The following is a 13,421-nucleotide window of genomic DNA, read 5'->3' as shown; positions in this document are numbered from 1 at the left end:
GCAATAAAAAGGAATATAGTACCGAGATTAAAAAATCAGAGATTAGACACAGTAGGACCTCTTGAAGTACAAACTGCACTGATTATTTTCAACCCTTTTTATTCCAGCAGTTTAAAAAGCAACGCCATCCTCAGCCCAGGGAAGACTACCAGAACCTTTTCCTGTTTTTTTTCTTTCTTTTTTTTTTTTTTTACATATTCTCTCTTGCCCTTGTGTTCACTCAGAGTTAATGGGTGGGGAGAGAACTATTAAAGTTGTGGACTTTAAAGTACTATTAAAGGTAAAGGACTTCTACCAACCTTGAAACAATTTCCTGAGTCAAGAATTAGGGGGTATTAATTTGAAAGATACATAAAAACTAAGGTCATATTTTCAGTTTTATTTAAAAAGCAGTTTACGTTAAGCTTGTGTATTAGTTGTCTGTTACTGAGTAACAAATTACCTCAAAACTTAGTTGTTTAAAACAATATCTCAGTGGTGGTGGTCAGGAATAGAGAGCAGTTTAGCTGGATGGTTCTGTCTCAGTGTCTCTCCTGAGGTTGCTGTCACCTTCAGGTGACTGGGGTTGGAGGTGTTAGGGGGTCAGATGCTTGGTGAGTTAGTGTTGGTTGTTGTCCAGAGGCCTCACTTCCTTGAGGGTAAATAAAAGATGTCAGCCACAATTAAAAAAAAAAAAAAGACGGATCTTTCTCCATGCGGCTGCTTGTGTGTTTTCACTGTAGAGTGAGTGATGTGAGAGAGCAAGGAGGTAGCCACCATGTCTTTTGTGACTTAGTCCTTTAAGTCACACACCATTCCTTCTGCCACATTCTGTTCATTGGAAGCTAGTGACTTAGCAGAGCCCACATTCAAGGGGAAGAGAATCAAGCTCCACCTCTTGAAGGGAAGGGGTATCAACTTGACATATTTTAAAACCACTGATGAATGCTTGAATTTCTAAACTGATAACTATTTCACATGAATTTTGCAGTGTTTAGCTCTTCTTCAGAGACTAGATGTTTGGCTTTCTGGTGGGAATGACCTCTGTGTGTGGAACCGAAAATTAGATCTCCTGTGTAAGACTAGTCACCTTTCTGATACAGGTAAAAACAAATCAAGGTAATTGTGAACCATGATAGACTCTAAAAAGACACAGTGAATCTTCAAAGAGACGTTGCATGAATACAAAGGAAATATAGATTTTCTTTTTAATTCTGAATATAAGATGTAGCCGTATTTCTCCAATTCAGGTTAAGAGTTGTGTAAAATATATTTCCATCTCAAGTTGGAAGGAAAAGATCCCCCTTCCTTTGGCTTCCCCTTCCTTTCTAACAGAATTTCTCAAAAGTGATCAAGAAAAACCTTTTCATATATGCTTCTGGGCCATGTCTTAAACTGAGTTTGATGAGCATGTTGACCCCTGGAAGCAGATCTTTATGACTTTACAATAGCATTTTCTTCTTTATTTGTAGGGTCATCAGACTTGGAATAGATTCCTAAGGATGACCTCATTTTACAGTTGGTTTTACTAGAGAAATTTCACTCATGTGCAAACTTACTAACAAAATTCTATTTTCTCAGAATTCTGTTGACATATACTTTTGGTTTTAATAGAAAAAAAATCAGTTTTGACTTATATTGATATCAAGGAACTTAAAAAATAAAAATAAAAATTTATTCAGAGTAAAAATATTTAAGTATAAATGAGTAAATTTAAATGACAGTAACCTTGAAGTCATGTGATACACTATTAACTATTTTTGTTTCTAAAAGTAGTGAAATGAACCCATGGACATTCTAGAAAGAATACAGGCATACCCTGTTTTATTGCACTTTGCTTTATTGGGCTTTGTAGATACTGCATTTTTTACAAATTGAATGTTTGTGACAGCTCTGAGTCATGCAAGTCTATTGGCACCATTTTTCCAACAGCATTTTTCACTTTGTGTTTCTGTCACATTTTGGTAATTCTTGCAATATTTCAAACCCTCCACCAGCAAAAAGATTATGATTGGCTGAAGGCTCAGATGGTGGTTAGTATTTTTTAGCAATGAAGTATTTTTAAATTAAGGTACTAATATGTACGTTGTCTTCTAGACATAATACTATTGCACATTTAATAGATGACAGTATAGTGTAAACATAACTTTTATATGCACTGGGAAACCAAAAAATTTGTGTGACTTGCTTTATTGTGACAATTGCTTGATTTTGGTGGTCAGGAACCGAACCTGAAATATCTCCAAGGTATGCCCGTGTTATTAAAGCATGTTGTTGTCGTCTTAAGGGTATTAGGAGCCCTGTGAGTTGCATTTACACTTCATTACTGGAACTAGTTTATCTCCACATGGGTATTATAAAATACCAGAAAAATAATATGATGTCTTAGCAAAACTAAATCCATACCTTACTAGGATTTACAGTTTAACTTCTCAATTCAATGTTCAATCACTAGTAATCTTGTTTGAATCTAGAGTGTGTTTTCATGTTTACTATCATGAGTTATATCTCTTTATTTACATATACATTTTCCTTCCTATTTCTTATACTAGCCTGTGGGTATCTGTGAATTTTTATTTCATGAATTATTAGTAATTATGTTGTGAAATATTGAAATCAGGGCTAAAAACACCTTTTGTATGTTAATGGAAACAACCACCTATCACTGTAATCCCCCTTCCTGTTACGAGTTATCTTTGAGTACTGTACATTAAGTAGTCACAGTATTGCCCTGTTTATCAGTGTTTCAAGAGATAGCAGAAATCTTTGAGGAAATCAGTTAGAAAGCTTTGAAAAGGCCTTAGGTTGCCATTGGTGAGCTTTTCATGATTTGGATTTAGCAGTACTCTTAGACCCTTATCTTACGAAGCTCCTTTCAATAAGCCTTTCTTGATTTATGGACTGACAGGGCTTTTAGAACAGTTATTACATATCTAGAAATAAGCAAAGATAATCTTAAGTCAGTCTGATGCAATGGAAGGAGCCTTGGACTAGAAAACAGGACATGCATGCCCTTTCCAGCAATATGTTCTGTGATTCTGTGTATTAAGTTGCTACTTCTGGATTAATGAGTTTCCAGTATTTTTATTTCATAAACAATTTAATAAACATTTTTTTAAACAAGCTGTTTTCTGCATCTGGAATTCTCCCCTGCTACCCCTTCCCCTGCTCTCCTATCTCTTCTACTTCTCGTACCACTCCTCCTCCCCTTTCTCCTCCACCACCATCATCTCCCTGTCTTGAACATGGGAAAATAGAAACATACTGTTAAAACAGTATGTGGAGAAAAGATTTTGGCCAGAAATACTCCCCAAGTGGGAAGGTAAAGTAAATGAGTAGAATACTTTCCAAATTTGTGTATATGTTATAAATTACATATATATAAAATTATATATATTTTATAATGGAGAAGTTAACTTTAATAAACAGGGTTTTTTGCCAACACATGTGGTGGTTCTAAATCTAATACATGAATTCTTTAATTTTTGCTGACAGAAGTAATAATTGTAACGTATCTTATAGAAGTTATGGTTACCCTAAAATCATTTCATGATTCAGCTATAAAAAGATACTTAGAACTGTATGCTTAATAAATGAAATGTGATGGAATGTTGAATCTGATTATTCTAGTAATTCAAGGAGTTTTGTAAATGTGTTGATTGACTATAAACATATTATTTGAAGGCCACTTTCCTAGCTGTTGACTGTTGGCTCACTCATTTATTGCCAGGGAGCCCACCCAGGCTTCTTAAATTTACTTTGAGGAACATGCCAATTTTATATCTCATTTGAGCTAGCCATCTTGTAAATGGTGATGATGATTATCTTAAGGGGTCCCTGGTAAATAAGTTCACCACAATAGTAAAAATATTCAAAGAGCATTTCCTACCCTTAATAAATCAATAATGTCTTCCAGAGGTCTCACCTACTTTTCACAAAATCATTTTCCGTATGTAAGCAAGCACAGAAGTGTGATGTAGCAAATTGTGTGTGCTTTATAGTTACCATCCCCTTTATAGGAATGACCAACATAAATCTGAGAATGTTTTTGTTTTTGATGTAATCCATGAAGAAAATAATTTAACCTTCGTTTTATATGTTTTTGTGAAGGGATCAGTGCTTTGATTGAAATACCTAAGAACTGTGTTGTGGCAGCAGTTGGCAAAGAACTGAGTGAGTATGACTCTTTTTTTCTTTTATTTCTTCTTTTTAAAAATGTTAAACTAGCCTTGTATACACATTTCAGAAAGACTAATTCAAGGGACATCTTTCCCGCCCCAGTCTTGGCCTCCTGGGATTGTCGAAGTGATGTGGAGCCCAAGACATTTTCAAGATGTTAGGTCAGTTTTTGTACCACACTTGGTCTAGCATAGCCAAGTGCCAAGGTAACCCCACTCCTCTGATGCTAGAGAAGGCCATTTACATTCCACAGTCCTCTCTGTTACTGATCCACACTCATACACTTACTTAGCAAAAACTTTAGCCACATAAAACAACTACCAACATTCTGGAAACTAAAAGCTTGAGTTGGGAGTGTTGGAGGAGGATTATTTTGGGAGTTCACTAAGATAGGAACTGTGGAGGTTTTGCCTCAGGAAGCCAGAATGGGGCCCATTTTCTTGGGGGGGAGTTTATGCCATTTCCCTCAGAGTAGTGGGATAGCAGAAGGAGGGATAGCAACAGGAATTTTGTAAATGTATTAACTGATTATAAACATGCAGTTTGAAGGACACTTTCTTAGCTGTTGACTGTTGGCTAACTCATTTACTGCCAGGAGCCTGCAGTAAAAAAAAAAACTTTTATGTTCATTACCTTATGGATGAAATTTGGGTGCTGAGAAGTGATAGAGTAAGCACACTTCTTAAAAGCTGCTTTTTTCTTGAAGAGTTTTTGTAATGTAGCCCAGAGGGCATTTGCTGTTACTTGTGCTGCTGCTTCTAGAGACCAGCCTTGAGATTTGCTATGACCATCAGTTGGCATGTTTGCAGATGCCAGTGAGCCATGAGCTAATTGTTCACCATTTATAAACTGCTGTCTGCAGGCTGCACTGCTTGCTTTGCAGTCACGTTTCTCTTTCTTCAGCTGAACTTTCTGTGTGTAATCATGTCTGAGAAGTAATTTTCTAGACCCTGTGCTTATTCTTTCTTTTCATAAAGTAGTTTCTAAAGGTATAATTTTGTGTTTAGTTTTTTTCTTTTCCTTCCTTGCAGAAATTCAGTTTTCCCAATGTTCTTTATTGACGTGGAAAGAAGTCTGGATTTTTCCCTGCCTTTTTCCTCTTGTGTCAATCACTTGTGTTTTGCTGGTTTTACTCTAACTCAGTGGTTCTTACATTTTAGTGTGCTGAGAATGACTCTGAAGGACTTGTTAAAAACACAGATTACTGGGCCTTACTCTCAGTTTCTAATTCACTAATTCTGGAGTGGGGCCTGAGCTTCTGCATTCTAACAGGTTCTCTGGTAGTGCTGAGGTTGCTGGTCTGGGACCATACTTTGAGGATGGCTGCTGTAAATATTTTGATCCACTTCTTTCCATCTCAGTACTGTTGCTCTATTCAGGTACTCATCTCCTCTTTTGCCTGCTCTGTTGTGATAGTCCCCTAACTTGTCTTCCTTCCTCTACCTTACTGCTTCTCAAATGCCTTCTCCTCTAGTTTAGTGCTTCCCGGATACATTTTCCAGTAGATGCTAGAGGGATCTATCTAAAATGCAGGCTTCAAAACGATACAGATGCACTTATTTGCAAAGCAGGAATAGAGACACAGAGGTAGAGAATGGATGTATGGATACGGGGCAGCGGGTGGGGGATGAATTGGGAGATTGGGATTGAAATATATACACTATTGATGCTATGTATAAAGTAGATAACTAATGAGAACCTACTGTGTAGCACAGGGAACTCTGCTCAGTGCTCTGTGGTGACCTAAATGGGAAGGAAATCCAAAAAAGAGGGGATATATGTATACGTATAGTTGTTTCACTTTGCTGTGTAGCAGAAACTAAAACAACATTTTAAAACAACTATACTCCAATAAAAATTAATTTAAAAAAATAACGCAAGCTTCAAAGCTTCAGTGGCTTCCGATTGCCTACATCAGTTGTTTCTGGACTCTCAAATTTCTGATTAGTACAAAAGGTCAAACTTGCGGAGATCAACAGAGTTGCCAGTTTTTATTTTGTTTAGTGAAAACATTAAAAATCTCAAACCAGAAACCAAACAAACTACCATTTACCACCCTGATTTTATAAAAATAAGTTTTAAACAACAAAATATGAAGAACATGATCTCAGAAAAAAAGAATAGGACTTTAAATTGAATACATTTAGTTTTATAAAAAAAACTTATGTAGTCCTTATTTTTTCTCATTTTTGCTGCAGATGAAAGAAATCTTTGCCCTAGGGACCAATGTAAGGACACCAGTAGCCTACAAGTCCAGATTTTTCAACATATCATATCAATCATGCCCTCCATATCTCCCCTCTGCTTCCTTTGAGTCCTGTATCACTTGCTTGTTAACACTGAATTGCCTGGGATTCCCCAACCTCTATGCCTTCATTTCTGTTGTCACCCTTTATTGGACTTGTCCTCCTACTTATTGTCCTCTTCCATCTGGCTAATTTCTAAAATAAGAGATTTTTATTGAATGAATTAGTGAATTCATTGAAATAGTAATAAAAGCAACACTAATGCCTCAACGGAAGTTAGAATATTAGCTAAAAAAAAGGAAGAAATGAAAGTTGGTTTTATTCAGAAAATAATTTATAAAAAATACAAATATTCTTAAAAACGAGGTTCTGCATTTTACTCAGTCTTATAAAATAAATATGTCGTGCCATTTCTCCTTATAAAAATAAGTTTTATTCCTTTAAATGTACTATCTTTTCTTAAGACTAAGCTTGTGCCCATGTACTTGGTTTTTTTTTTTTTTTAATTTTTTTTTTTTTTTTTTTTTTAATGAGAGCCTCTGGGAACTACATTTTTGTCTTTTTTTTTTTTTTTTTTAAATTTATGCCTGTGCTGGGTCTTCGTTTCTGTGCGAGGGCTTTCTCTAGTTGCAGCAAGCGGGGGCCACTCTTCGTCGCGGTGCGCGGGCCTCTCACTGTCGCGGCCTCTCTTGTTGCGGAGCACAGGCTCCAGACGCGCAGGCTCAGTAATTGTGGCTCACGGGCCTAGTTGCTCCGCGGCATGTGGGATCTTCCCAGACCAGGGCTCGAACTCGTGTCCCCTGCATTGTCAGGCAGATTCTCAACCACTGCGCCACCGGGGAAGCCCTGTACTTGGTTTTAAATGTTCCATACCAATTTCTCTTTTTCTAATGTGAGGGTTCCTCTCAACAGGAAATAGAATTTCTGTGTGCACTAGCTACAGTGACTTTGAGGCTTTTATTATCAATAGCTAAGCAAGGCTATCAGCTCTGAGTACTCATCCTGGTTCAGAAGTCCAGGATTTTTCTATTAATCCTTTTTTAGAATTGATTATTGCTTCTCTTTTATCTTCTGATCTAATTCATATTTGTTTTATTTCCTCGAAGTTATTACATATGTGACCCTTGTGAATACTTGTCTATAGAGACTATATTTATGGACTCACTGAGCAGTTTCACATTATCTTTTGTACTTTGTAGTTTTTTGTTCAGAGGCTTCATTCATGGTTGGTAGTGGGTTTAGAAGAGTTTTAATAAAGGGACAGAGCTCTGAGGACACACTCACTTGGGATTTTAGTAGATCATTTCAAACATCTCAAGCATTTGAAAGAAATATTTTAAAGTAGTATGAACAAGGCTGTCTTTGGAGATGGGTTTTTCAGTATTTTAGATATTTCTCAATGAAATGCTAGCTTTTTGAGCAGAAATATAACTTTAATCTTTGACCATTTTAATAAAATTATATCTGTCTTTTCATTTAGTAATTTTCAGGCTGGTAGCACCCACAGAGGGATCACTAGGATGGGATATTCTTCAAGTTAAGCGCCTTCTTGATCACCAGGATAATATTCTCTCACTGGTTAATGTCAATGGTAAGTAAGCTCATTGTGTAAATGTTGATATTATGTAAAAATTTTTTAACTTTTTAACCTGTTTTGAACTTTAGTCTTGTTTTGTTCTAGGATTCTAGAATTACCATGATGAAAATAATGCTATTAATTAGTAGGGATTGGCAGTCTTTTATTTTCTGAGGTTTAAACCAGTGGAATTCATCAAGTTTCATAGATTGTTAGGTCTTAGATTTAGGCACAAGGGGAGGAATAGAGTTGGGCAGAGAAAAGGGATGACGGAGGAGAGAGCATACTTACCTCAGGTGCTGCTTGGTAGCTGTGGGATGATTGTTGTAGGCTATCAGTACTAATGCTTGGTAGCATTTTGGCTTTTTTGGCAAATGGTCCTGGCTAGTTTCTCTTTTGAAGATCACACAGTACAAATTATATAGCACTCTACTTACAGTAGAATGAGCTGGATTCAAGCCAGTTGTAATTATGATTGAAGAGTCAGAGAATAACACCAAACTAAAGGTCTGCAGAAAATGGGTCATATCTGCCCTTCCTCATGGTTGTGTGCGTTGGTTTGCCAGACTTTCTTTCTTTCTTTCTTTCTTTTTTTTTTTTTTTACTTTTTGGCCACATGGCACGTGGGATCTTAGTTCCCCGACCAGGGATTGAACCACCCCCCCTGCAGTGGAAGCACACAGTCCTAACTGCTGGACTGCCAGGGAAGTCCTGCCAGACTTTCTATTTGGCTTTATAATGATTTTAATGAGTTATCTCCTGTGAGCTGAACCTGACATCAGATGACAGGATAGGATCACAAACCACAAATCCTGGGATTTAGCTACTTCACTTTCAAACAAAGTGACACCTTATATCATCAGAGCTTTCCTGGGTGATCTGTGTTCTGAGGTCAGATGGGAAGACTCCTGGGTGGCTTCAGTTTGATAGTCTGGAGGACACTATAAGAGGGTTCTGTAAGGATGCCATGAATATGATGTTGTAAGGGGGCTGGACTGCACCTCCTGACCTGAGATCTGGGTTGGCTGTTTTTGAGCAATACTTTGTAGAAACATGAGGCAGAGGGAAAGGGGCACAGACAGCACTAAGTGTAGTCTCCATTTGTATGCTGTTCAGTCACATTTTCAGATACATCAGTGAGAATGTCCCTTCCAGCTCCAAAATTTTCCTCTCCAATAGCCATTTGGTTGTTCAACCCAGCTGCAAGTCTTTCTGATGACTAGATTGTCTATATAATAGAAATAATAATATTAGGAGCACCACTTTATTTTTCTCTGGGGGCTCCTTTTCTTCTAGCCATGATGGCAGCACAAAAGGCAGGTTCTTATTTGGAAGTCCCTCTGACACTGAGCCAGAGAAGCTCCAAGGCCCTAAAGCTGTTGAGAAAGGCACAGCAGTGTTTTGGCCATTACAGTGGTCATGCCTAGTTGTCCCATTTTAGCAGTGAAGCATTGGTACCAGGACCTGGAATGTTTCCTTAATGAAGGTGATGGGATGTTCCTGAGGTAGCCTTAACCTCATGGCACTTCTTTGGCTGTGTGATGTACAGAGAAGCTTATAACAGTTTAACCAAGAAAGCTTTCTTCAGGTATTTCTTTGCCAACTTTTTAAGGGAAGGAAAATGGAAAGCTAAAGCAAAAAAAAAAAAATTGTTAATAAAAATTACAGAAAACCCCTAGTGCTTTTTACTTTATAAATTCCATGACTATAAAATTATACTACAGAATATAAGTAAGCCAAAAGCATATTTAAGAATCATATATGGACAAGTAGTCTGGTAAAATTTGTGACAGTCTTACCTCGTATATAGACACATCTGCCATGCTGCAGATTTTGGCAATCCTGAAATGATTATGTTGTACAATTCCCAGTTCCACTTTCAGCCCTGCTTCTTTATCCCCACCAATTACCAATTAAAGATGTGGCCAGTTACTGGGTTTATAACTCACAGGAAAAGTGCATTTTCATTGAGGTGGCCCTAGGGCAACCTTAGAATGGTACAACAGAGAACTCCTACAAATGTGGATAATGAATACCAGGTTTGCCAGTGAGGTCTGAATGCCTGTGCAATGATTTTCTAAGACAGACATACAAGATAACCTTGCTTATCTCTTCTGGCAAAAGGCTCTGGGTGCTGCTTCTTTATTTTATTCCTTTTCTTGTTTTGTACTGACAGCATGGTATGGTAGTCACAAAGTATTAGTACCTCTGAGGGATGGGTAGACAGGTATCAGGTGAGATTTTCATACTAAGTGACTTTTGATAATTGCATAGGATGAAAATCCATCCATATATATAATATACATTGAGGTTGTTTGGTGTGAAACATTTTGAATGACTAGTTTGGGATAATTTACATAGCAATAAACTATACTGACTCAGGTCAGTGCCAGCATTTTATTTTTAGTGAAAAATTCTAACTGGGCTCAAGTACTTTGCTATTACATAGATGAATTACAGACACTTGGAGGAGATCAGAGCAGGCAGCTGTGTGGTCTCAGTAGGTTAACTCTGTTATAATGACGTATGCAGAATTGGAATCGAGAAGGATCTTCACTTGTTAACATCTCTGGTTCTTTTGTAGTTTGAGTGAGATTGGAAAGAGGAGGGAAAGGGATGGAAAAGAAGGTCATGGAAAGATTACTACTGTCTTAACTTTCACACTATTAGAACTAGAAGCCTGTTTCTCTCCACAGGTGAGAAATGAACTTAATTCTTCACAGAGAGAATTCTATAGAGTCTGTTAATAAACTATATAGAAATTGGACTTGGAACCAAGACAAAATAATATTTACCTGTATGATTGCTGGTAATTCTTTATTTCTACGAGATTGTTCATCTAGTTATTAGAGATTTCTGTCCTGCTGGTTTATTTGATAAATGGGATAATTAAATCATAATTACTCATCCATGTATTCCTAAATTACAAGTAACTGGATGTTTTAATACCATTAATATGGAATAATACCAGCAGTTCAAAATAATACCAGGGACTCAAAGATAACATTTGATGTCTTTTTTAAATGGCTACACATTATTTAATTTGATTTTTACAATCATCTTCATTTAATGCCTGAGAAATCCAAGATAGAAAATGATTAAATGACTTTCTGAAGACCAACCACATGGCTAGTAACAGGCAAAGCCAAAATTAAAACTAGAGTTTCTAGACTCACAGTGCATTGTTCTGTTCCTCCTAAATATAAAGGAATTAAAATAAATTACATTTCTTTAAGATAGTTTTTAGTCTCAGCAGTTGTACATTTTCTATTAAATGTATAATTTGTCAACTGTCTTAGTTGGCCCACTAATTTCATTTTTATTAAAGGTTTTAAAAGCTTGTTATTGTGCAAATACTACATATGAGGAAACAGAAACATAAAAATGTAAAAAGGAAAATCATCCTACCATACAGCATTAAGTACAGGTTCATATCCTTCTAAGTGTTTTTCTGGGCGTATATATGTATGTATATGTGTATACATATGGTGTGCTTTTTGTAACAGTATGTCATGAATATATTTCTGTATTAACATAACATAATTTTACAACTTAGTTTTCAATAACAGCATAACTATTTCATTTCGTGGATGTTATTTATTTATTCGATCCCCAGTTGGATGTTTTAGGATATCTTTAGAATTTTAATACTATGTGTAACAGCCTTGTCACATATGTCTTTTATGTACTTTCCTCAGGATAAATTTCTAGAAGTGGAATTGTTAGATCAATGGGTTTACAATTTTTTAAGGTTTTGATGTATATTACCAAGGATTGCAAAGATTACACCAGTTTATACTAGGGCATGAATAGTACGTGAGTGTGCTGATTCCTTATGCTTTTGCCGGCATTGGGTGTTCTCGTGTTTTATAATCTTTCCCGATTTGCAAGTCAGTAAATAGTATCTCATTGCTTTTAGATGTCTTTGATTATTAGGGAATTGAACGTCTTTTCACATGTTTACTGGCCATTTGTATTTCTTGTTTTGCCAGTTCGGGTCCTTTGCCCATTTTTCTGCTGGAGTGCTTATCTTGTTCTTAGTGATTTCTAAGAAGTCCTTATGTATCAAGTATAATCAACCTATTTCGACATCTAAATTGCAGAGTTTTCCCAGAGTTTTGTCATTTAAATGTATGATTTTTGGGGACTTCCCTGGCAGTCCAGCGGTTAAGACTTCCCCTTCCAGTGCAAGGGGTGTGGGTTTGATCCCTGGTCGGGGAGATGAGATCCCACCCACATTCCTTGAGGCCAAAAAACCAAAACATAAAACAGAAGCAATTTTGTAACGGATTCAATAAAAAGTTAAAAAATGGTCCACAGCAAAAAAATCTTTAAAAAAAAAAAAGTATGATTTTGTGCTAAGCAGGTGTTTACTCATATCTCTTTCCCCAGCCTCCACTCTGTCTCCTTGAGAAGCCTTTTAGCACTCCATATTCATAAAACATTCACCTTTATTTTTCTCAGTTCTTTAAATACCTTTAATGTTTTAATCTGTTTGAAACTTATTTTGGTATATGTGAAATAACAGAAAAAATATATATTGGTCTTTGCCCCCAGTTCCTGGCACAGAGTTCCTTAAAACTCTTGTAATTGCCCAAGAGATAAGAGCACAAGGAACATCTTTTGTTCTAATATTTGGTCTAATATTTCCTGACAGAGCTCCTAAATCCCTTGGAATTTCCTGGGTGATGGGAGTGTCTTTTGTTCTAATGAGGCTACTCTTTCTTGATGGGCTCCTGGATGGGGGCTGGTCACCAGAAAGACCAAGCCATTATTAGAAGCTTAGAATTTTTGGCCACCGGCCACCCGCCCCCGCGGCAATTCTCCAGAGAGGGGAGAGGGGCTGGACGTGGAGTTAGTCATCGATCATGCCTATGTGATGACGTTTCCATAAAAATCCCAACAGTATGGGGTTCAGAGAGCTTCTGAGTTGCCAAACATGTGGAGGTGCTGGGAGAGCGGCATGCTCAGAGAGGGCATGCGTGCTCTGCGATCCTTCCCACATACCTTGCCCTGTGCATCTCCTCCATCTGGATGTTCATCTGTATCCTGTATCATATCCTTGTTTAATAAAGTAAGTAAACTGTTTTCCTGAGTTCTGTGAGCCATTCTAGCAAATTAATTGAACCTGATGAGGGGATGTGGGACTCTTGATTATAGCCAGTTGGTCAGAAACACAGGTAACAACCTGGATTTGCAGTTAGTATCTGAAGTGGGAGAAGTCTTGCAGGACTGAGTCCTTAACTTGTGGGATCTGACACTATTTCTAGGTAGACAGTGTCAAAGTCGAGTTGAATTGTAGGGACACTCAGCTGGTGTCGCAGAATTGCCTGGTGTGGGAAAACCCCACACATCTGGTGTCAGGCATGTGGTGAGTGTGGGAGTAAAGGAGAAACAGAAGTGTAGCTTCTCTTCACTGTGTATGATCCAAGGTAACGTTC

At 37.2% G+C, this 13,421-nt stretch overlaps 1 protein-coding gene across 1 annotated transcript in view; it reads left to right on the top strand.

Moving 5' to 3' along the window:
• The window catches only part of WDR41 (WD repeat domain 41), a 44,508-nt gene that overhangs the window by 22,473 nt on the left and 8,614 nt on the right, over positions 1-13,421 (top strand). The window contains exons 6-8 of the mRNA XM_036845332.1: positions 971-1,082; positions 4,090-4,152; positions 7,885-7,995. Coding sequence (XP_036701227.1) covers positions 971-1,082; positions 4,090-4,152; positions 7,885-7,995 — 286 coding nt within the window. The remainder of the gene's footprint in view (positions 1-970; positions 1,083-4,089; positions 4,153-7,884; positions 7,996-13,421) is intronic.

Source organism: Balaenoptera musculus, chromosome 3, assembly GCF_009873245.2.
Source record: "Balaenoptera musculus isolate JJ_BM4_2016_0621 chromosome 3, mBalMus1.pri.v3, whole genome shotgun sequence".
NCBI classification, from domain to species: domain Eukaryota; kingdom Metazoa; phylum Chordata; class Mammalia; order Artiodactyla; family Balaenopteridae; genus Balaenoptera; species Balaenoptera musculus.
This window is presented reverse-complemented; position numbering and strand designations above follow the sequence as displayed.